We start from the raw sequence: 23,503 nt of genomic DNA, 5'->3' as shown, positions 1-23,503 counted from the left end.
CTCCAGCACTCTGTGCCCCCTTGTCTCTGAGCCTGAGTCTCCTAAGGTCTGGCATGTGATGTCCTTTTCTGCCTTCTCATCACTCCAAGCATGAGTTGGACCCAGTCCTGTCCTGGTCGACCTTCCTCCCCTCATTGTTTCTCTACCTTGAGCAGCCTTTGCCAACCCCCTCAAGACCATTCACACTGGCAGGGACCTGTGACTGTGAACAGAGGCTGGTGCCAAGACCCTGGGTCTTCTAGACCCAGGGGGACTCTGGACAGCACCTCTTTGCCCACTGGGCACCCTCCAACTGCAGACAGCATCTTCTGGGGCTGGGCCCTGCTCTGGGAGCAGCCTTCCCCTCCTTCTCTCTCAGGGGCCTGGAGTCCTGGGATGGTGCTGTCTTACCGGGCACAGGAGGAAGAGAGGCTGGCTGCCCAGGGACTCCCTCTGGAGGAGTGCTAGTGGACCTGTGCCCAGAGTCGCCCAGCCTCAGGCCTCTGTCCATGTCCCCACATTCAGCAGAGACACCGATGGAGGGGTCTGTTGGCAGGAGATCCCAGTTGTGGGGCCAGTGTGAAGTTCCGTGAGGTGGCCTGCCGGTTCCCTGGAAGCAGGCGAGGGCTGGTGGGGGGCAGGGGACAGGGCTCCTCTGTGCCCTGCGCAAGCTCCTGTCTTAAAAAAAGTCTCCCTTGAAGAGGATGGAAACTAACAGTAAGCTGTCCTGGCCCATATCCAGCCATGTAATCTTAGAGCCCCCCACCTCGGCCGGGACAGGACTCAACTTCCGTAACCTGATGTCTGGGTGAGGGCTGCAGGCTCTGCTGGAAGCTGCTGCAGGGCTCCTCCTCATGCTGTGGGCTCAGGCCTGGGCCCCAACCTTGAGGGGAGGGTAGAGGGAGTGAGGGGGTAGGGTCCAGCCCAGGAAATAAGCCTGTGAGGAGGTGGTGCTCCTTGCTGTGGGGGGCTGGGAGCTGGGTCAGCAGGACGCTGCGAGTTGCTCAAGGCCCCCTTCCTGTGTCTGCAATTACAATTACCTCTAAAGTGAAGAGCTTCACCAACACAGTCACCTGGGTCCTTGGAGCTCCTGCCTCCTCCCGCTACCTGGCTCCTGCCTTGGCTTCCTGGCTCCTGGGCATGAGAGGGGCATGGGCAGGCAGCCAGCCTCTTACTGGCCAGATGATGCTGAAAGCCTGCATTGCAGAGGTGATTGCTTAGCCTTTCAACAGGGCACATACAATGCCCATTCTGGGAGGGAGGCAGCCGAGGCTTCCATGCATTCAGGACCTCCCCAGGTCCTAGGGCTGCGCATAAGGCATAAACTGTGGAGTTGGGTCTGAAGCTGGCTTTATATTCTCCCCATCTCATCCTACTGGGTTGCTGCAGGATCACCTGCCCAAGGCCAGGCGCCTTGCCAGGACTCCCACATAGCTTAGCTGATTGCATCCTGTAAACAACCCTGCAAGAAAAGGATTGCCTGAATCTTCATTCTAATGACTGGGGACGCTCAGAGCGTGTAAGTCACTTGCACAGCCATGTACATTTGCTAGGGCTTTCTGCTCCCGAAGACCATGCTTTCCGTGACTCCTCGGATGCCCAGACCTGCCTTTGGGTGGGAGGTGTGGTCCTGAGTGACTAAGGGACTCCTGGGTGAGTCCATCAGCTTGGCCCTCTGCCTGCACCCTCCAATCTATCTCCTCCCAGCCAGCCCCATGGGCCCTTCCCAGACTGACCACAGTGCTTCTTGTGTCTGAGCCCTTCCCCACACTCCCCACAGGCTCCAGTCTTGTACTCCCTGTTCCCCAAGCACTCCCCTACCACAGGCCTCACACCTGTGTCCTCTCTGCCCAGGGACCTGCCCCGCTGGCTGACTGCCCATGGACCACCCTGAGTAGCTTTGCGAGCTCTCTTCCCTTCCCCCACCCCAGACAGAGGTGACCGTTCTCATGCGGCTTCCCTCTAGACAGCATTCCACACGCTTCCTTTACAAGTGGGTTACAGACATGCCTGTCTGCCTCCTGCACAGACCGAGGATTCTCAAGGGTGGGGATGGCACCTTAGGTTTTGGCGTACTCAGAGAGAGAGCACATAGTAGGTCTTCAGGAAAAGGTTTTCAAATAAGATTGCATTGAACTTCTGGAGGCAAATTATCTCCCTTCTTTTCGCATCAAATGGTTTTTATGTTTGAGAAATGTGGCAGTAGTGTAAGAATTTGCCACATGCTGAAATAGGTCTCAGTGATAAAGAGTAACAGGTTTAATTTTTAATTCCAGGTTTTAACTTCATGATTGTGTGCTATGAGTATATGGCTGCATGTCTCAAGAAATTCACTGGCTTTAAAATGTGGGCTTAGCTACTGCCAGTATGATTTGATGAAAGCGGATAGAGGTCTCAGATCCACCCCCGGATTCCACTGTCAGGCCCAAGGACGGACCCCTGGCCATTGACTGATGCCAAGTGGGTGCCTGGCAGCAGCCTTCCTTCCCATCCCTGCTTCTGGACGCCTTAGCCGTGAGTCAGAGCATGTGCAGCGTGGGCTTGTGCGGGTGGCAGGGAGCCCAGAATTAGCTCAGCTGCGTTTCAGCAAGGCTGCAACGGGGAGGGGGAGGCTGTGCCAGGCGGGGGCTGAGAGTCAGCACCCTCAACCACAGTGGGGGTCGGCTCTCAGGAGCTGTCATAGACCTCAGGGCATTCAGGGAAAGCCTGCTGTGAGCTGAGCACAAGCCCAATCATAGATGAGCAGAAGGTCAAAGGACCTTCTGCTGGTGTGACCCCACACACAGCCACAGCTGGTGTGACCCCAGCCTGCCGGAGACAAACATGGACCCTGCATGGGTGTGGCCAGGTCATGCCTGGGGAGCGAGTGGCAGACAGGTGTGAGCATCACCGAGCTCACTGCTCACAGTCTAGCAGAGATGGCCAGCTCAGTGCCTTCACCTACCCGCAGCACACCCAGGCAGGCAGAGCCAATACCAGACAATGCATCGCCTCCTGAATGGCGTTCTTTCACTCTTTGCAAACTGCCTTTTTGTTAAAAGGCAGAGAATTGTTAGCACAGGTACTTTAATATATTGCAAAATGTTTTATTTGCCCTTGCGCCTTTCCTGCGCATTCTAAACTCTGGCACAGGTATGCTGCCCAGGACGCCAGTGGTTGTCACACCAGAAAACAGGGGAGCAGCACTTGTCACTCTCTGCTCATTAGGGCAAAATGCAGGGTGGGTTTTGTGCCTCCCAGGGGTGTGGAGGGGTCAGGCACTTGTGTCACCACCAAATGAGTCAGCTAGATGGAACAGTGAAATATTTAATCACAAGCGTGTCAGCATTGTTCTAGAAAAACACATCTTTAAAGGCTTTGGTATGTGGTATGGGCACACCATGTTACCTTTGTGGATTTCCCGTAGCCACATGCGAAACACACACGGAGCAGGGATTGGTATGTTTGGGGTTTCCGTGGGTTTAATTTTGTGAGCACCGCAGACTGGGAGGAAAACAAAGCACCCTCAGGTTCTCGGGGTGGCCCAGCTTGGAGGCTCAGCCAGATGGTTTCTGCCCTGACCTGGCCTTGGTCACCAGCATTCAGTTTCACAAAATCAGGGTGGGCTGGCTGCAGAGCACTGATAAGGGGCCACCCACCAGCTCCTTCAGGTGGGGTCGGGAGCACACTGTCCTTCAGGTGCCTCCCTTCCTGGCACTGGCACCCCGACTGGGATCTGGTCCTTCTCTTTGATCTTTGGACAACGCGTGTTGGATGACAACTGGGCCTGGCACACAAAGTGGGAAATTCTCATCTGTGAGAGTCTGAGAGCGGGGACCTTGCTGCCCTCAGCCTTGTCCCTGCGGAGCCTGATGTAATGCGTGGCATATGGAGGCCCCTTGCTAAGTGCTGTGGACTCCCACCCTGTCCACATCCCTTTGCTGGTACCAGCCCCAGAGGCATCGTGCAAAGGGTCTCACACATCTGGAGAAACCCTCCCACTGATGTAGCCTCTGTTCTTTGCAAGGCCCAGTGTGCACCCAGCAGTCTCACTTGAGCCCCCGTCCACTATGACGGGGGCAGGGCCAGAATTCATATGCCCCTTTTAAGGACGAGATACCTGAGGCCCAGAAAGCAGAAGAGGGGTGTGCCTGTGATGAGAGCAGAAGCACGGGCGTGGGGGTCTCCCGCCTCTCAGTTCAGCACCTCACCCAGGTGCCTGCTGCTCTCCCGATGCCTGGCACTGTCCTACCAGGATGTGCTGCCGACAACTTCTCAGCCTCCCTTTAAAAATAAAAGGTGTCTTAGATTTTTCTGATTCTCTGTACCCAGCAAACTCACTGGAAGCTAAGCCCAGAACAGCCCCTCTTTTACTGAGCGGTAATTCCCTGCAATCTTGAGCTCAACACCTTATTTACATCACCTCATTTAATCCTCCTGTCACCTGTGAGAGGAGGCACCACGTTATTGGCTCCACTTTGCAGAAAAGGAAATGGGCCCTGTCAGGGCAAACCCTGGCCAAGGCCACCAGCAGGTGAATGGAGCCAGGCCTGGTGAACTGCAACCCTGCGCTCTGACGGCAGGTGGGTGTGGAGGGAGGGAACACTCCAACTCCCACTCTCTCGGCTTTGAGGCTGCTCCTTCTTTTGTAGAAACGGTTGTCATTCATTGTGAGCAGAGCAGACTCTGGTTTTGGGGGATCCTCAAAACAGTGGCTGAGAAACAAGGAGCATATTTATTTATTTATTTATTTATTTATTTTGAGACAGAGTCTTTGCTGTGTTGCCCAGGCTGGAGTGCACTGGTGTGATCTTGGCTCACTGCAACCTCCACCTCCCAGGTTCAAGTGATTCTCCTGCTTCAGCCTCCCAAGTAGCTGGGATTACAGGCATGCGCCACCATGCCCGGCTAATTTTTTGTATTTTTAGTAGAGACGGGGTTTCACCATGTTGGTCAGGCTGGTCTCGAACTCCTGGCCTCAGGTGATTCACCCGCCTTGGCCTCCCAAAGTGCTGGGATTACAGGCATGAGCCACCGCACCTGGCCTCAAGGAGCTTCTTAGACTACGTTTTCAGAGGTGAGACAGTCTCCTTTTCTCAATGGGGAAGTGGGAGGTCCTGCCTGAGGGTGCGTCCCAGCTCACAGCCCCCTTGGTAAGAGGTCTCTGAAATCAGCTTCCTGCAGGTAGGAGCAGCTGGAGGAGGAGACAGAGCCATCCTTCCAAGGTGGGAAGTGGTGCCAAGTTATAGGGAAAGTGCGATGTGGGAGAGATGGCGTTACTGACTACTCATGATGTACTAATCCGGAGGGGTAGGAATCGGGGCAAAATGCAACCATTTCCTGCTTCAGAATTAAGTTTCCCTTTTTTGAAAGCGGCCCGAGCCCCACTACCCATTCCTTTTGTTGTTGGCTTCCGTAGCTACTCCGCTGGCCCTCTGCCACTCTCACTGATGGGCTTTGTACCTCGAGACAGGCTCTGTGAGTTTACAGGTGGCAGAGAAACAAGATTCTCCTGCCTGTAAGGGAACCAGGGAAAAAGAGCAAAGTGGCCAGGTGGCTTGGGATGTGCTAACAGATGGAGCGTTTGGTGCCAGGCCCGTTCCCTGGAGAGGCCTGCTGGTCTGGGCATCAGGTTTCAGTGGGCCTTAGAGCAGGCAGGTCAGCAGCAGGAATGTGCTGGAGGGAGGAAATGCCATTTACCCGGCCAGTGTTTGCTCGCGTCCTGCAGCCTGACAGCTCAATTTGTTTGCACCCGCAGATTTCATGAACAGTGGTTTGACGACGGTTGCTTGGGTCCAAATTACATGGAAACATTTAGAACCTCCCCTGGGATTGCATCCTTATCTAATAATCATAACTGCTTTCTCAGATGTGTAATAAGGGTTTTCCTGAACCTGCTCACCCCTTCTTATAAGTTACAGCAGTGACATCGCAGTTTTTATATGTAAACCAGAAGCAAGTTGAACCAAAATAAAGAAAGCAATTTTATGAACAAATAAGTTCCCCTTGAGAAGCACCGGGAATCCAATGCAAATATCATAAGGGACAGTTAAGAATCTGCTGTTGCTATCTAGGGCTCATGAATCTCCTGATGTGCACAGAAACCATACATAGCAATCGCTTGACAGCTTTCTGCCAATCTCTTCTGAATTTTCACTGGAAAAACCTCCCCAGAGTCTCAGAGGAAGCAGAGCTGCTGAGATGCTGATTCACTGTGTGAGGCTTAAACTCAGGACGCATTTATACATCCTGTACTCTCAGTGTTTGCATGAAGCTTTTAAACACAGGGCTGGGCGAGACAAGTTTGGGGCAGTGGGCTTTTTCCGTGTGTAGACCTCTGAACCTTTAGGATTATTCTGGCTGTGCAAATTTACTGATACAAATAAATATAGGGACTCAGGCTAGGCTGAGAGAAAACAGATGAGATATGAATGAAATTTATTTCTGTACAGATGGACTTTTAGTGGAAATTGTGAGGCTCACTCCACTTCCCAAGTGTAGGTCCCAGCCTTCGGTAGACTCTGAATGTTGTTGCACCACTGATGGAGGCAACACCAGAGAGGGGAAGGTCATTGGACTGTAAGCCACCTTGGAAACCCCAGCCTTGGTCTGTTGTCCAGGGCAAGTGGCAGCTTGTACCAGGGAAGGGAGGGGACAGACCTTAATGGAGTTTATCTGCCTGATAGGCATTTGCAGTAATAGAGTGAGTTTGGCTTTGGGTTTTTGTTTGGGCTGATAAAATCTTTCTGTTCACTTCCAAGCTGTTGGGTCGACGGGCTGTCCACAGACTGTGGGATGGGAGAAACTGTGGAGCCATCCAGCTGTATGGCCAGGAAGGATGGCTAGCCTCTCCCTTGCCAGACTCCTCACTGCAGGGACAGGGCAGGCATTTGCCAGGTAAATAACTTTTGCTGGAGGGTTGACATGGAACGGCATCTGCAAGAGAGGCAGTGTGGGACCCATTCCTGTCCCACAGCTGAGATTTTGGAATTGTCTGGAAGAGATGCCCTACCTGAGGGTAACCTCGGAGCTCTCTAGGCCACACATTTAGGCTCTTCTGTTCTTGTGGCTTGCCTCCCAGATGAGACAGCCAGTCCGTCCACTGGTTACAGCTTTGAACATGAAAGGAGCTCCAGGGCACTGGCAGCTCCTGCTACAGAGTGGCTGGGCTAGGCCAGAAAACCCATGAGGTTAGATCCTCCCATTCCAGCTTCAAAACTGCATGTTCTACCTGACGTCGGAGATGAAAACTGGCCTTCTATTCCCATGGGTTTATTGAAGGTACATGTTTTACTCCTGATGGGCTGCAAAATTTGCAGAGATGTTTAACACGTGCAGAAACATTAGGACTTCTGCTTCGAGAAATACTCCCTCATCATCCTTTTTCATCTGGTCTTAGTGTATGTAGTTCACCTGGCAGTCTCTTCTATGCAGCAACTAGAGTCACCTTTTAAAATGTAATCAGACTTCCAATCCCAGACATGATGGAATAATAAATATTGGACTTACTCTTCTTTCCCAAGCAATTGTGATATTGGACAGAATGCATGAAGGAACTGTTTTCGAGAATGGAACAACACTCAGTGCAGGTCTTTGGTCCAACTGGAAGCATGTGAGTCAAGCCCCACATTCACTCTGGCTTTCTGTCTGAGAGTGCCTTCAAAACCAAGGTACAAGGGAAGCAGAGGCCACCAGAGAGCTGAGCACAAGAAACAGAGATCAGAGTGCAGGCAGCTGGAACTTGTGGGGAGGGTAGTGGAGAGGAGGGTTCTGAGCAGAGAAGGGACTTCAGAAGTCTTCAAAGTGATCTTGAGTCTTGGCCAAATGCTAAGCTGCATTTGCACAGGGAATGACTCTTTGAGGCTCGGCAGAGAACAACTACTGGGCAGGATATTGTGGGGAGGATGGTGAGCTAAACACAACCTGGAAGTCACACAGTCACATTGTGCTGGGAGACTAAGAGTTTTTGTTTTGTTTTGTTTTGTTTTGTTTCCTGAGATGGAGTTTCGCTGTTGTCGCCTAGGCTGCAGTGCAATGGCGCGATCTTGGCTCACTGCAACCTCCGCCTCCTGGGTTCAAGCGATTCTCCTGCCTCAGCCTCCTGAGTAGCTGGGATTATAGGTGCCCACCACCATGCCCAGCTAATTTTTGTATTTTTAGTAAAGAAAGGGTTTCACCATGTTGGCCAGGCTGGTCTTGATCTCCCAACCTCAGGTGATCAACCCACCTCGGCCTCCTAAAGTGCTGGGATTACAGTTGTGAGCCACTGCACCTGGCCAACACTTAGAGTTCCAATCTGCTAGAGTGAGGAGACCTTACGGAGCACCTTGAACATTGAATCCGAGATCACAGAAATGTCATACGTTAGGAGTAAGATTGCTCTAGCCCCAAGACCATGCTAAACTCTCCGTAACAAAACCTAAAAACAAGCCTTGTTAGGATCCAGATGCTATGCCAGTCAACTAAGTCTCTGCCAGAATAAAACTCAGCACTCTTCAAACAAATTATTATCTGCAATATCCAGCATACAATTAAAAAAATCACTAGACAGGCAGGACAATGAGACTAATAACAAAGAGAAAAGGTCAATAAATACCAACCCATACAAACACAGTGAGTGCACAAATAGGAATTTCAGCAGAGAAGTGGCAATTTAAGAAACAACCAAATGGTAATTCCCAAGCTAGAATATATACTGTCTCAAATGAAGAATTCACTGGATGGATGGCCAGGTGCGATGGCTCACGCCTGTAATCCCAGCACTTTGGGAGGCCGAGGCAGGCGGATCACCTGAGGTCAGGAGTTTGAGACCAGCCTGATCAACATGGCAAAACCCCGTCTGTACTAAAAATACAAAAATTAGCCTGGCATGGTGGCATGCGCCTGTAGTCCCAGCTACTCAGGAGGCTGAGGCAGGAGAATTGCTTGAACCGGGGAGGTGGAGGTTGCAGTGAGCCGAGATTGCGCCACTGCACTCCAGCCTGATGACAGAGCGAGACTCTGTCTCAAAAAAAAAAAAAAAAAGAAAAGAAAAGAAAAAAGAAAAAGAATTCACTGGATGGATCTAAGAGCAGTTTGGACACTGGCAGAAGAAAATGTCAGTGAGCTTGAAGGCAGATCAATAAAAACCATTCAAACTGAGTCACAGAGTGACGAAACACTGAAAAGAAATTAGCAGAGCCTTAGTGACATATGAGAGATAATATCAAATAGCCCAACACGTGCAATTGGAATTTAGGAGATGAGAGAGAGATTGGGGCCAAAAAATATTTGAGGAAATTTCTCCAAATTTGATGAAAAAAATATCAACCTACAGATTCTAGAATTTCAGGGAACCCCTAGCAGGGTAAACTTAAAAAAAAATCACACCTAGGCCGGGCATGGTGACTCACGCCTGTAATCCCAGCACTTTGGTTGGTCGAAGCGGGAAGATCACCTGAGGTCAGGAGTTCGAGACCAGCCTGGCCAACATGGCGAAACCCTGTCTCTACTAAAAATACAAAAATTAGCTGGGCATGGTGGCATGTGCCTGTTATCCCAGGTACTCGGGAGGATGAGGCAGGAGGATCACTTGAATCCAGGAGATGGAGCAGAGATCGTGCCACTGCACTCTAGCCTGGATAACAGAACAAGACTCTGTCTCAAAAAAAAAAAAAAAAAAAATGAGGTAACACCAGTCTTAGACTAAATCTTTCGCAGAGGAGGGAGTAACACTTCCCAGATAAGTTTGAGGTCAGCGTGTTAGTCCATTTGTGTTGTTATAAAAGAATACCTGAGACTGGGTAACTCAAAAAGCAAAGAGTTTTTAAAAGTTGTTATAAAAGAATATCTGAGACTTAGTAATTTATAAAGCAAAGAGGTTTATTTGACTCATGGTTCTGCAGACTACAGGGAATGTGGTGCTGGCATCTGCTTCCGGTGAGGGCCTCAGGAAGCTTCCAAGCATGGTGGAAGGCAGGGGGAGTCAGCATGTCGCATGGCAAGAGAGGCAGCAAGAGAGAGGGAGGTGAGGGCCCAGCCTCTCTTTTTTTCTTTTCTTTTTTTTTTTTTTTTTTTTTTTGAGACGGAGTCTGGCTCTGTCGCCCAGGCTGGAGAGCAGTGGCACAATCTCGGCTCACTGCAAGCTCCGCCTCCCGGGTTGACGCCATTCTCCTGCCTCAGCCTCCCGAGTAGCTGGGACTACAGGCACCTGCCACTATGCCCAGCTAAATTTTTGTATTTTTAGTAGAGACGGGGTTTCACTGTGTTAGCCAGGACGGTCTGGATCTCCTGACCTCGTGATCCGCCTGCCTCGGCCTCCCAAAGTGCTGGGATTACAGGCTTGAGCCACCGCGCCCGGCCGGGCCCAGCCTCTCTTAAATAGCCAGATCTAGCATGAACTCATTACTACGGGGAAGACACCAAAGCATTCAGGAGGGATCCACCCACGTGACCAGAAGGCTTCCCACCAAGCCCCATCTCCAACACTGGGGGTTGCATTTCAACATGAGATTGGGTAGGGGACAAAATATCCAAACTATATCAGCAGGTATAACCATGATTGTTTTAAAAAGGAAAAGAAATTACAAACCAATATTCTTCATAAACATAGAGACACAATAAAACAAATTGAGCAGTGAGGGGGCCCATGTGGCTTTGTTCTTGAATGAAACGAAATCAATTAAAATAAAGGTGGCTTTGTTCTTCTCGAATGAAAATTGAGTCAATAAACACTCATGGGTCCATTGTCACCTGGAAGGCTGGGCATTCATGTGCAGTATCTAATTGGATCCTCAAACTGGATAAGAAAAAATGACGTCTTCATCTGCTCAGATGAAGAAGCAGGCTGAGAACAATCACTTGGGTTTCCCAAGGCCATTCCCATGTGTGGTGGCTCATCAGGGACAAGGATCCAGGTCTTCAAACGGCAAGGCCGGTTCTCTGCTGGAGGGCTCCCATGGAGAGACTTCCTGTACTGAATGAATGATGGGGTGTGTGGCTGGGACAGAGAGTCACATGGCGACTGTGATGCCGTGGTAACTGCAGTGGGGAGCTTCCTGGAGATCTGTTCCCGAGGAAAGGACAATGAGGGTGTACCTAAGTAAGGAAAGGGATTGCAATAGCTCAGTGGAGGGTGCGTGGAAAGTGGGCCCCTCGATCACACTGTTTTGTGTTCAGCGTCTGACCTCTCAGTGTTCCTTCTGTTTGTATAACAAATGATCTCTAGGGATCATTTTACCGTGTTGTCACAGCGTTTGAGGCTGACGGGAACTCCAAGTATCGATGACACCTGGGATGAAAGTGGCTCAGGGCTCTCTTACATGAGGCTGTGTCCCTATGTTTTGCAGATGTCTTTCTGGGCACCGAGCAGCTAGGGGACATGCCAGAGATCAGACAAAGGAGCGTCACCCAGACTGAGGGCCGGGAGAGCAGGACTTCTGAATGCAGCAGCGTTTCTTAATCGCAGGACCACACTCGTGTGTATGCACGTGGACGCATGTGCGTGTTGAAGGATGATCCTGGAAAGAATATTTTTTTCTTCATAATTTGGTGACGCATCTGACTTAAAAATGACTACTGAGACTAACTTCAAGGGCAATTAGAGGGGGAAGCTTGTGAGAATACTAGTGCAGTCTCAGAGTTTGGGGTTAATCAGATGCAAATGGTTTCATCATTGGTATATTGGCACATTAGGAAAAAGAATTATTCCTTGATTTAAGTGTTTGCAGTAGTTCAAAGCGTCTGTCTCCTCCACAGGCCCACTGAGATGTGGTTTCTTCCGCAAGGTGGAATTATTTCACAGAGTGAAGTGAAGGCGATGTCCGCTCTTATGCCTAAGTGAGAAACAGTTAGAGGACTCCCTTATTTTTTTCTTAGTGAGATTTTTAGGCATGGGGCAAAACAAAATGGGTTTGAAATCAGGGAATTTTTACAAGCGATGTGTCTTGAAGGTGGGCTTTTGGCAAATTTAAGACAGCGGGTCCCTCAGCACCCCCGATCATGGTCCGTGTGCCCCCAGGGATGGAGCAGTGAACTCACTCGGTGTGAGCCTTGCCATGAGTCTGTGCAGCAGTGAGGAAAGCTGAGGCCCGAAGGGAGCTCCTCGTGGCTTCAGGCTGTTTTGATCAAGGTGCTGAATCTGCCAGTTCATGTGAAGCCCCGGGGCTCGGAGAAGTGAGCTCTCCGCGGGCTTCTGCATCATTGAGGTTAGGTCTCCTAAGGAGCAGAGGCTGATCCCATCCCCACAGCAAATGGGCAGGAGCACTCGGGTCATAGGGGTGAGGGTCCCCCGCCTGCTGCTGTGCGGTTGGGAGAGTGTGCTAGCGTGGCCCTGGGGGTGCACCCCAAGGGGAAGGGTGTTTCCATCTCAGGATGCGAAGCTTCCTAGCGGGAGTGGTAAAAGCTGGTCGTAGGCTCTAGGACAGTCTGTCCGTTTTCCTAAGTAGAGGTAGTAAACGTGGGGGCATGTTTTCTGGGGCTTCTTTGCCTACCTTGGGAGAGAAGACCTGTGGGCCAGGATGTCTTCTGGATGAAGAGGTGACTTGAGCCTGGAATACTGAGATCGGGGGTGACTCAGGGTCCCCAGAGGTCAGGGAGGCTGGGCCGTGGCAAGTTCTGAGAGTTTACCCAGTGAGGAGAGGCCTAGCTAGCACAGGGCCCTCGGTCCTACAGACCCTTCCCTCCAGCTGGAGGGATGGTCAGGCCCTGGCAGTAGCCAGCGATCCCCACCCACGCTCATCTTAAACTACTTTGAAAGCCAGAAGCCTGGTTTATGAATTGGGAGAGGGGATACATCTGCTCCAAAGACCAGAACGCCTGTGTCCACTGCTCAGGAGTCCCTGACACCCCCACACTCAGGCACCCCACACACTCAGGGAGCCCACTTCATATTGATCAGATCGTTTGCTGGCGTGGCTGGAGTCCTCAAGGGAAAGGTCTTGATCCCGTCTTAGCGGAAGGATTATGTTTCCTGGCTGAGAGGCAGGGTCATCACGTGCCTTCTCCGGAGGCCTGACTCGGGGCCGTGCAGGCAGAGCAGGGGTGAAGGCTGCCGGAGACCCCTTCAGCACAGGACTGGCAGCACTGAGAGAGGCGAGCCCACTCATGTCCATGACTACACCTGTCCTGCCTCCTTTCATTGATGACATTCTTCCCTTGTGCCATATGGGCTGCCCTGACCTATAAATCTCATTTGCAAGCTGTTTCCAAGTCACAGTTTAGGTTCAGTCGGTGTCAGAGTCGCTAGCCCTAGCTGTTCCCTTTGCAGACCTTTGGGACGTTTTACAGTGGAGAATGGCCTTTTCTGACTGTCCTGGCATGAGGGTCTCTTCCATCTATGACATCCCGCTTTCTCGGTTGGTGTCCAGACTTCATTGCGCCCGCCTTTGTTCGCAGCTTCTCTTGTGTTCCTGTGTTACTGCTTCGCCCGGCTCGCGAGTTCCTGGGGAGGGGCTGTGTTTGATCCTGATGTGCAGCCAGCTGGGCGCAGTGTGTTCCCGGCAAGCTGTTGTTAATACTCACCAGCACCAGGTCACTTGCTGTTAATACTCACCAGCACCAGGTCACTTGTTAATACTCACTGGCACCAGGTCACTTGATGCACACCCAGTGGGGGTTCACTCAATTTTGCTCATTCTGACCCCAGATTCCGGACTCTAACAAAGAGGCCCTATCCCAGAGTATAAATTGGAGACTCTAGACTGTCTCTTTTGTGATTCAGGACTTTGAGAAGACATAGGATTTCTTGAGAACTGCAGGCCCTGTGGTCTGATGTGACCTTTGTGTGAAGTCCCGTCACACATCCAGGATAAGAAGCCCTGTGGCCTGTGCTGTCCACCTGCGGCCCCCAGTTTGCTTGTTGGTTAGGGCCTCAGGCCACGTGGGCTGGCCACCCAGGACATCTGCTCCGCCCTTCAGGGCTCTGAGCTCTGGATGGGGGGAGCCCTGGGACTGAGGTTTGTGCCATGCCCTGTGATCTGTATATAGAAGATCAGGGTTCTCCCAAGCGCTGGGTTGGGCAGATCTTGGTGGGAACTAAAACCAGAGGTCCTATTGTGTCATGCTGGCAACTTTCCCACTGTGGCAGAGGCTCAGTGGCCCATCATGGTCAAAATGGTCACCATTTATTGAGCCCTTTCTATGGCCAGGCTCTGTGCCAACACATCAGCATTTAACTCTCAACAACCCTGCAAAGAGGGATGAGCCCATTTCACAGATGAGAGGGGTTGCAGAACCTGTCCAAGGTCATGGTACTCTAAGTAGTGGAGCCAAGGGAAAAACTCAGGGTTGGCAGAGCCACGTGCCTTTACAGGCTTGACCCTGTGCACCAACCCCATTGCTTGCAGAATCGCTTTCTGTCCTAAGTGAGGAGAAGGGCTCAGCACTCCTTCCTCTGGAGCTTGACTTCCTTCACCTGCCTCCTGGCACCATCATAGAAGGTGGAGCCGGGTGACCTTCTCCTTCACAGGTGAGGCACCCTCCCGCAGCCACACTGGAGTCTCTGTTTCCTGTGACTGATCTGCTCTGCCCAACGAGGCTGTGGAGTGGAGTGGCCAGATTGCTCCCTGGCTGGGCTTGGGCCCTTGCGTCATTTTCAGGGTGCCAAGTCAGGATGGAAGGAGGGTGCTTAGTGCTCTTGAGAAGCCTGTTTTTCTCCATCTCTTGGGACCAAGGAGCTGACAAACAGTACTTTACTAAACAGCTCACCACCCTCCACACACACGCATGCACACACACCTGCACGCACACATGCGCACGCCCACACACACGCACACACATGTGCACACAGAGTGGACAGGCCCTACTCCCACCCCTGTTCTTTTTCTCATCTAGTCCCCCAGACTCCTTTGAAAAGCCAGAGGAGGAGGGTATTGGAGGTGTGGTTGCTGGGTGGGTTTTGTGGCCTGGCTCTGCCACAGGGGTACCAGGGCACTCCTCCCACTGAGCCTCCATCCCCCTGCCTCCCCTCCCACTGAGCCTCCGTTCCCCTGCCTTCCCTGCTACTGAGCCTCTGTCCACCTGCCTCCCCACTGAGCTAAGACTTCTCAGACATACTTCTTATGGTGTCAGCCTCAGACCTCCACCATCAGGCCGCCCTGGCCTTTCAGCCCTTTTCCCTCATTTCCTCCACAGACGCCTTTTTTTTTCACTCCAGTGTCACTGGGCCCCTCTGACTGCTGAGCACATCTTGCTCTTTGCCATGAGTGCCCCCTGCTCGGGCACTCCCCTTGCCTGTGGGGCCATTCCCTCACTGTCCTTCAGGCTCAACTGCAGTCCTAGGTGTTCCACACACATGGGATCACAGCCTCTGGGATGTCCACTTGGCACCTGCTCCTGCCTACCCTGAGAACATTTTTCTCTTTCTCATGGAGACTCCTTCAACTGTCTATGTCTGCTCTTCCACTGACTACGAGGTCCTATGAGGACTCTTGTGTATCTTTGTCACTTGGGTGCTTATTACATATTTGTACATTTTTAAAAGGCTTAACGTCTAAGGTTAAGAGCTCTTGTGTCACCCCTTTGTGTGACCCAGCAGCCCGCAGGCTGGCAGAGGAGTGGCTGCAGGGAATTGCTTCACTGGAGTCTGGGGAATGGTCTGGTTTGCATGATGGTGGGGTGGGAGGGGCACATCCCAGACATGTCAGCTTGTTCATGTTCAGGTCCCTGTTTGATTTGACAAACCAGAGGGTGTGTTGCTGGCATCTTGACTTTAGGGAGGCCTGGTAGCCATGAACTATCACTGGGGATTTTTCAGTTACAAAAAAAGGAGGCTGTGAATTGTGACTCCTGTCTGGATTTCAGCCTGTCTTCCCCCTTTTGGAAGAAGATTACCTTCTGGCAGAAATAAGTGCATTCATCTTCTATTTAAGGAAAAAAAATATTATCTTCTTTGAAATAGGCTCTTGCTGTTCTAGGCATGAGAACAGGTCGGCCTTTACGCTGCTTAAGCACAGCGGTGGCGGCTGCTCTGTTGCACTCACCTTTGAGGCACACAGTGACGGGACACGTGGCCTCCCTTCCTCATCCGCACAACGGCTCAGTTTTTCTCCATGCTGTCAGAAAGACGCTCAGGGCCTCGTGGGCCCTGCTGAGCTCTGGACAATGTGGGAGCCACAGGCAGATGCTGTGAGTCTGGGCAGACGAGGGCAGGCCGAGGAGGTCAGACTCAGCTCCCGCAAGCCCATCTGACTCTGGTGCACGTGCCCTGGCCCCGAGCATGCTCACTGTGACCAGGTAACGGGGCTGGAGGTGTGCCTTACCTGACTTGTGATGCTAAGAGCTGGCTGGCCACCCTGGCCCTCCATTTTTTGAACTTCTGTGACATTTCTCTTCTAGGCCTCACATTTGTCACTCGTCACATGACACCATGCTTTGAGGCTTTTACTGCGGGCATGTCTTCTCTCCCCATGCACTTAGCAAGGTGACCTCTTTGAGGCCCCCACATTGCATACCAACCTGGCTTGCCCATGGCTCTTCTCTCGAGTACTGATCATTGCTGCTTTTTCTCTTTTATTTGTGAAATACTGTCTGACAGTTAAGCCTCACATTCACATTCCAGTCAAGTGACCAACAGAGAATTTTCCTTCAGCGGATTTCATCTTCTTTGTATCTTGACCTTTAGAGTTGCTAGAGCCTAATATAACTAACTCTTGATTCGTTATTATGAATTCGCCATTTTGGATTATACGTGACAACCTGTGAATCCCTTAGCAGCCTCCCCAGCTGCATTGAGGCTCCTTGACCCACACATTAGTGGTGAAAGCTTGGGGAGCATCAGGATTTTAATGGAACCTAAGCAAGGTGCAGAGAGGGCAGTAATAAGCCAGCTGCTGAACCTCACAGTGGGCTCCGCAGCTGGGATCTCCTGGGACTGTCCGCCTGGAGGGCAGGAGCTGCACCCCGTCTCTGTTTTTAGTACTGTGCTGTGCACAGGCAGGCATCCAGTAAATGTTTGCTGGATACATTGTCAAACAAGGATATTATCCAGAGTTGCCTTCTATCTCAAAAGTCTGTGAACAGCTGAACCCATGATTATATGCACCTCTAGTCCCCTCCTATTTTTGTGGGAATGGTAAGGAAAAACTATAACTTGAGTCTTAACTATATCTCCCAAGTTAGGTTTGTAAATAATGAAAATGAAGGTTAATTTTTTCTCCTTTCATTGGATTACATGGAACATCCCTACTTTAGGAATCTAAAGTGACCAGAAAAAGTTATGAAACCTTCAAGGTTTTGGTGTTTTGCTCATCTGTTTCAGCAGAAGTTACTGATTTTCTGCATACTCCGTGTTATGAATCTGGTGTGCTGAGATTAGGACACCTGTGACTGAGATGATTTCTTTGGCGTCCGTGCAAGATAAAAGGTAGGTGCTAAGAGGAGCAAGGCAAATATATATTTAGCGATGCTGTCAGTGCCTTCACGTTTAATACCAGAAGGGTAAAAGGAACAAACCACCGGTACATGCAACAGCTTGGATGAAGCTCAAAAGCATCACACTTTGTGAAAGAAGCCAGTCTCAAAATGTTACATACTGTACGATTCCATTTTTGTGACATTCTCGAAGAGACAGAACGATCGTGACGGAGAACAGATCAGTGGTTGCCAGCGGGGAAGAGTGTGTGGCTATAAAGGAGCAGCATGGGGGAGGATTTTAGGGGTGGGGTGGTGATGGGGCAACTCTGCATCCTGACTGTGCTGGTGGCTACATGACTCTACATGTGTGTCAAAACCCATGGACTTGTATGCCAAACCCAAGTCTGATTTATGGTGCGATCCTTTAGAAATAACGCAAAATATTTCCAGAAGGGTAAGCAATGCCCGCCAGGGGTGTCCACAGGAGAGAGAGTACTGTCATGGGTTCTTAGTTTCTATTTCTGGCTGGTCTAGTAAAGCCCCTTCCTCATCCCTCTTTTCCACTTATCACTAGAGGCAGAAACTAAAAACCATGGCTTCAGGCTGCTAAAAGCCTAAAAGAAAACAAAACAGAACAACAACAACAAAATAAGATAGACTGGACAAGCTTGGTAGTCACTGACGACAGGCTCAGACCCCAGCCCTCCCTCCAGACGCAGGGTGTTTGTTCTGTGCTGAGGTTTAAACACATCCCCAGCCTAGGGCTCACTTCCGTGTGGTGAGTGTCAATCATTCTGCCGACAGCAGCTGTCAGGACTCCCTGAAGGTCACAGTCTGGTTTCCTCTGCTGCATAAAAGATTGTGGAGTTTGCAGCTCTGCCCCAGACTTGCCCCTTAAGATGAATGTAGGGCACAGCTTTGGGTGGATTTTTTTGGGCCACTCTCAGGATTTACTTCCTTTTGAGACTATTTATATGAATGTGTTTGTTTATATGAAATTGATGAATTTAGAAGAGTTATTCTTGTTCAGCTCTTGATTTATTCCTCTGAAATATTTTCTTGTCTGAAGTCATGCATGTGTCCAAAACTCTCCCCAGCACAGCTGTGTCTTGTCTCAGCGAGGGACTCCACCATGCACTCGCATGCCCACATGTGAAACCTGGATGCATGCTTGCCGTGTCTTCTCCTCACTTGCTGGCGTAGCTTCAGGCACCATGTCCTGTGTATTCTGTCCTCAAATTGGCCTACTCCTCCTGTCCCATGCCACCAGCCAGCCCTCCTGCCACAGCCCCCCACTCCCAGTTCTGCCCGTCTTAGTCCATTTGAGTTGGTGTAACAGACTTCTGGAGATTGTTTGCTCACAGTCCTGGAGGCCGGAAGTCCTAGATCAAGGCGCCAACAGATTCAGTGTCTGGTGAGAATCCACTTTCTGGTTCGTAGGTAGCACCTTCCTGCTGTGTCCTCTTATGGTGGAAGGGGCAAGCGAGCTCTCTGGGTTCTCTTTTATCTTATTCATGAAGGCCCCAGCCCCATGACCTAATCACCTCTCAGAGGCACCACCACCTAAAGCCATCAGCTTGGGGTTAAGACTTCAACACAGGAATTTTGAGGGGACACAAACATTCAGACCATAGCAGCCCTGTAACCAAGGGGATGGATCTTCCTCACACTTGAATTTGATCATGAGATCCTCTGACGGAAATCTTGCCGTGCTTTAATTACCTTTAGAATAGAATCCAAACACCTTAGCATGGTGTAATGTTCTGGAATCATCTAGTCCCCTCTACTTAGTTCCCTTCCCCACCCAAATCCAGCTCTCAAAACCTCAGTGATACTGAATTTCTTCCAGGGCCTTGAGCAGGTTGTGCTTCCCCCTGCCTCCGGGCCTTTTCATCTGCCATTCCCTGGACCTGGAATCTCGCCTTCCCTGTTCTTTCCCTCCTTCCCACGCACCGTATTTGTCTGGCATGTTTTCCTTTCATCTGTCCAACTTCAGCCTAGTTCTGTCTTCCAAGCTGAGCGTCCGTCCTTCCTGCCCTCAAAACCACCAATCCTTCTATCCCAGCACCTGCCCCACTGTGTGCATCATAATTCTAGATCTAGGCTATAAGATCTTTGCCATCAGGGCCCTCCCTCTGTTGTCACTATTGTATCCTAGGCACCTAGCATGGTGCTTGTAGCTAGAAGCTGCTGAGGACAAATTTTCTGATGAATGGACAGAGGCATCTGTGGGATTCCAGAGCCAGCCACCAACAGGAATTTTTTTGTTTTTTTTTAAGACAGGATCTCCTCTGTTGCCTAGGCTGGAGTGCAGTGGTATGATCATGGACCACTGAAGCCTCAATCTCCCAGGCTCAAGTGATCCTCCAGCCTCAGCCTCCTGAGTAGCTAGACCGCAGGTGCATGTCACCACACCTGGCTAAATTTTTAATTTTTTTTTTTTTTTTTGTAAAGTTGAGATCTTGCTATGTTGCCAAGGCTGGTCCTGAACTCCTGAGCTCAGGTAATCCTCCCACCTCTGCCTCCCAAAGTGCTGAGACGTGAGCCACCATGCACAGCCACCAACAGGAATGTAATGAGTGACATCTAGGTGCAGGTCTCTGTCTTCGGATTTGCTTACATTCTGCTTAGGGAGATCATAACTGTTGACATACTTGAAAATAAGTGTGTTAAACCATGGGGCATGATCTCCAGATGCCATCCAGAGAGAGGACAGAGGCTGAGGAGTTGACGCTGTTGGAGAAGGTTCACAGAGCTTCTTTCCCCACACGGTTTCTTGCCTGTTTTCTCATTGCGTATATATAAATATATTGGCCTCACTTCTCTCACTACACAGATTGCCACCCACTCACCAGTGCTGGGCCAGGAGGGCCCGCCCCGCACCCCTCTGTGCGTGACTTTAGGTAACTCCGAGGATTTTCCATTGTACCTTGGGAAATCACATCTCCGGCTATTTTATATGGCCACTCTGCCCAGCCTGTCAGGTTCGTGCTGCTTTTATGTGGTGTGGTTGTGTTGTTGCTTCTGTGCGCTAATTCACATTGCCACTCTTCCTCATGTGGCCTCTCCTGAGCCATCTCTCTCCTTCAGGGTGACTTCGCAGCCAAATCATTTATGGAGATGTGATGGGAGAGGGTGTTCTCACCCTCTTCCCACTCTTCTTTCCCTCCCCCTATACCTAAAATATCACTTTCCACTTGGAAAGCAGTGTCTTGAATCAAAGCTTAAGCAGAAGCATTGCTGATTCGAACTATATAGCTAGCGCCACTGGCGGAGGAAGAGGAAGTGGTGTGTAGGGGAGGTGAGTGCAGGCACGGAGTAGCTGAGTGTGCTCTGGGCCCTGTTGAGAGGAGCAAGCCCATTGCTTCTTGACCCTGGCTGCCCCTCGGAATCTCCTGGGGAGCTTGAACACAGCCTGATGCCCACGCCCATGCCCAGTGAATTCAGTAAGAGCCTCTGGGGGTGGCACCCGGGGTCTCCATTATGCGGTGCACGGGCGTTCGGGTGGATGTGATCATAAGTATTTGCTGATTCTTATGCCCTGACTGGACTACCCCTGATGGCATGGATTTCCTCAGTAAAAGACAACCTGTTCAAAATGAGGGGGACAGAAATAGACGTGGGAGACTTCTTTCTTTTTAATTATCGTTTAATTACATGAGTAATTGGGGGAAAATACACTACAGAAGCAATAGAAGTAAAAAGATATAATCCCTTCCCCAGAGATAAAGCCCTTGTGTATCCTTCCAGATCTTTTTGATATGTTTACACAGCAGGATATGAAAATAGGGCTCCGTCAGGTGGGGCGCGGTGGCTCATGCCTGTAATCCCAGCACTTCAGGAGGCCGAGGCAGGCAGATCACGAGGTCAGGAGATCGAGACCATCCTGGCTAACATGTTGAAACCCGTCTCTACTAAAAAATAAAAAAATTAACCAGGCATGGTGGTGGATGCCTGTAATCCCAGCTACTCGGGAGGCTGAGGCAGGAGAATGGCGTGAACCCAGGAGACGGAGCTTGTAGTGAACCGAGATGGCATCACTGCACTCCAGCCTGGGCGATAGAGTGAGACTCCGTCTTAAAAAAAAAAAAAAAAAGGGTTCCTTCTCTGCTCTTGACTGAGGACAGTTTAGTAGCACCAGACAGCTCCTTGTCCCATGGTGTGGTGAAGGCAGATTGGCTCTAGTGACCTCCAGCCTGCTACAGAGGTGCACTTTCAGGTGGAGAGGATTACCTTGGAGGATGGTGCAGGGAGCCCATTTCCCTCCCTGTGCCCTGCTCCCTGCTGCTCTGCCTGGAGGCTGAGGGCACCTGGGAAGGGCCTTTCTGAGCCGAAGATGCTCCTGCAAGGGGTGATGTCACGGTGTGGGCTCCCCACACAGGAGCTGGCCAGGGGTTTGTGAGCTGGTGGTGGAGAGGCCAGGCCCAGGTATCAGAGAGACCAAAAAAATCTGTGGCTGAGGTCCCTGGGACTGGCAGAGCAGGGCCACAGAGTGAGTTTAGTAAGAGTGTGAGGAAGAGTGCAGTGGGTTTCTGCTTTCACTGTAAGGAGTCCAGCTGGGTCTATCACTGGCTACATTTACATATATGTAATATGCATATTAGGGTGTAGGGTTTTTTCACAAAAATAAAATCATACTATATATATGCATATTTTCCTCAGATCATTTAAAAAAAATTTTATTTTATTTCATTTTTTTTTTTTTTTTTGAGACTGAGCCTCACTCTTTCGCCCAGGCTGGAGTGCAGTGGTGCGATCTTGGCTCACTGCAACCTCTGCTTTCTGGGTTAAAGAGATTCTCCTGCCTCAGCCTCCAGAGTAGTTGGGACTACAGGTGCCTGCCGCCACGCCCAGCTAATTTTTGTATTTTTAGTAGAGATGGGGTTTCACTATGTTGACTGTCTGGACTCGAACTCCTTACCTCAAGTGATCCGCCCACCTCAACCTTCTAAAGTGCTGGGATTACAGACGTGAGCCACCACGCCCAGCCTGCTCAGGTCATTTTTTTGTTAATTTACAATATATTTTATAGATACTTCTATGTCCATAAATAGATCTACCTCATTTCTTTTAGCTACCCTTTAGTAGCTAATCATTCTCTTACCAAGGAATATTTATGATATGTATAATTTTTTAATACAAACCTGACTGCAGGGAATGTATTTATTCATTTATCTACATTTGCCCCTGTGAATATTTCTGTAGAATAAATTCCCAGAGGTGGAATTGCCTGGTCAAAGGATGAGTACATTTAAGATTTTGATAGAAATTGCCAAATGGCTGTCCAAGAAAGGTATATGATTTTTTTTACTCCTACAAGCAGTATATTGGCATGCCTATTTCTCATACTCTGCCAGTTGAGTAGTGTCTACCTTCTTAAATTTCCAGGAGTCTGATTGTTACATTTAGTTTTCAGTAGGATTGCCCATTTTGAATTTGCTATCATGTGAATTGTTTTTACATGTCCTTTGCCTGCTTTTCAATTGAATTTTTGCCATTTTTCATACTGCTTTATAGGACCTCTTTATAAATCAAGGATGGATACAGTCACGCAGACACCCTTTATTGTATATGTTATATATACTTCCTCCTAGTCTGACTCATGCCTTTCAACTTTATTGAAAGCTTTCACCATGTAGAAAAGATTTGAAATAAATAAAATAGAAAGTCACATACTTTTAGGACAAAAAATGTAAAGGGCTTATGATTTGTATACAGCCTTCCAAATTATGTTCAACTTGACCAAATAAGAAAGAAAAAAATATCCAGGATTTACATTGTTATAACTGTCCTTGATTGCTATTGTTTCATTTCCTCCTCCCTACTTTTAAAATAATTGAGATATAATTAACATATCCCCAAACAAGGTTGTGAACCGTCAATACTATCTAATTCCAGAACAATTTCATTACCCCAAAAAGAAACCATGTACCCATTACAGGTTGACCATCCCAAATCCAAAATTCTGAAACCCAAAAAGCTCCAAAGTTTGGATTTTTTTTTTTTTTTTTTTGAGACGGAGTTGCCCTCTGTCACCCAAGCTGGAGTGCAGTAGCGTGATCTTGGCTCACTGCAGCCTCTGCCTCCGACATTCAAGTGATTCTCCTGCCTCAGCCTCCCGAGTAGCTGGAATTACAGGTGACCACCACCATGCCTGGCTAATTTTTTTATTTTTAGTAGAGATGGTTTCATTATGTTGGCCAGGCTGGTATTG

The 23,503-nt window shown here is 49.9% G+C and overlaps 1 protein-coding gene across 3 annotated transcripts in view; it reads left to right on the top strand.

Moving 5' to 3' along the window:
* Nucleotides 1–23,503, top strand: part of CRACDL (CRACD like) — a 144,238-nt gene that overhangs the window by 22,057 nt on the left and 98,678 nt on the right. The window contains exons 2-3 of one of the 3 annotated variants that reach the window (XM_054475681.2): nucleotides 11,286–11,436; nucleotides 17,198–17,299. The exons of 1 other annotated variant lie outside the window; for it this stretch is intronic. In XM_054475681.2, the coding sequence (XP_054331656.1) occupies nucleotides 17,268–17,299 (32 nt within the window). In that variant the 5' untranslated portion in view covers nucleotides 11,286–11,436; nucleotides 17,198–17,267. The remainder of the gene's footprint in view (nucleotides 1–11,285; nucleotides 11,437–17,197; nucleotides 17,300–23,503) is intronic. One more of the 3 variants, XM_054475684.2, reaches the window with a different exon arrangement.

The sequence above is a fragment of the Pongo pygmaeus genome, chromosome 12 (genome assembly GCF_028885625.2).
Source record: "Pongo pygmaeus isolate AG05252 chromosome 12, NHGRI_mPonPyg2-v2.0_pri, whole genome shotgun sequence".
NCBI lineage: Eukaryota > Metazoa > Chordata > Mammalia > Primates > Hominidae > Pongo > Pongo pygmaeus.
The sequence above is the reverse complement of the archived record's forward strand: the minus strand, read 5'-3'. Positions and strand labels throughout refer to the sequence as shown.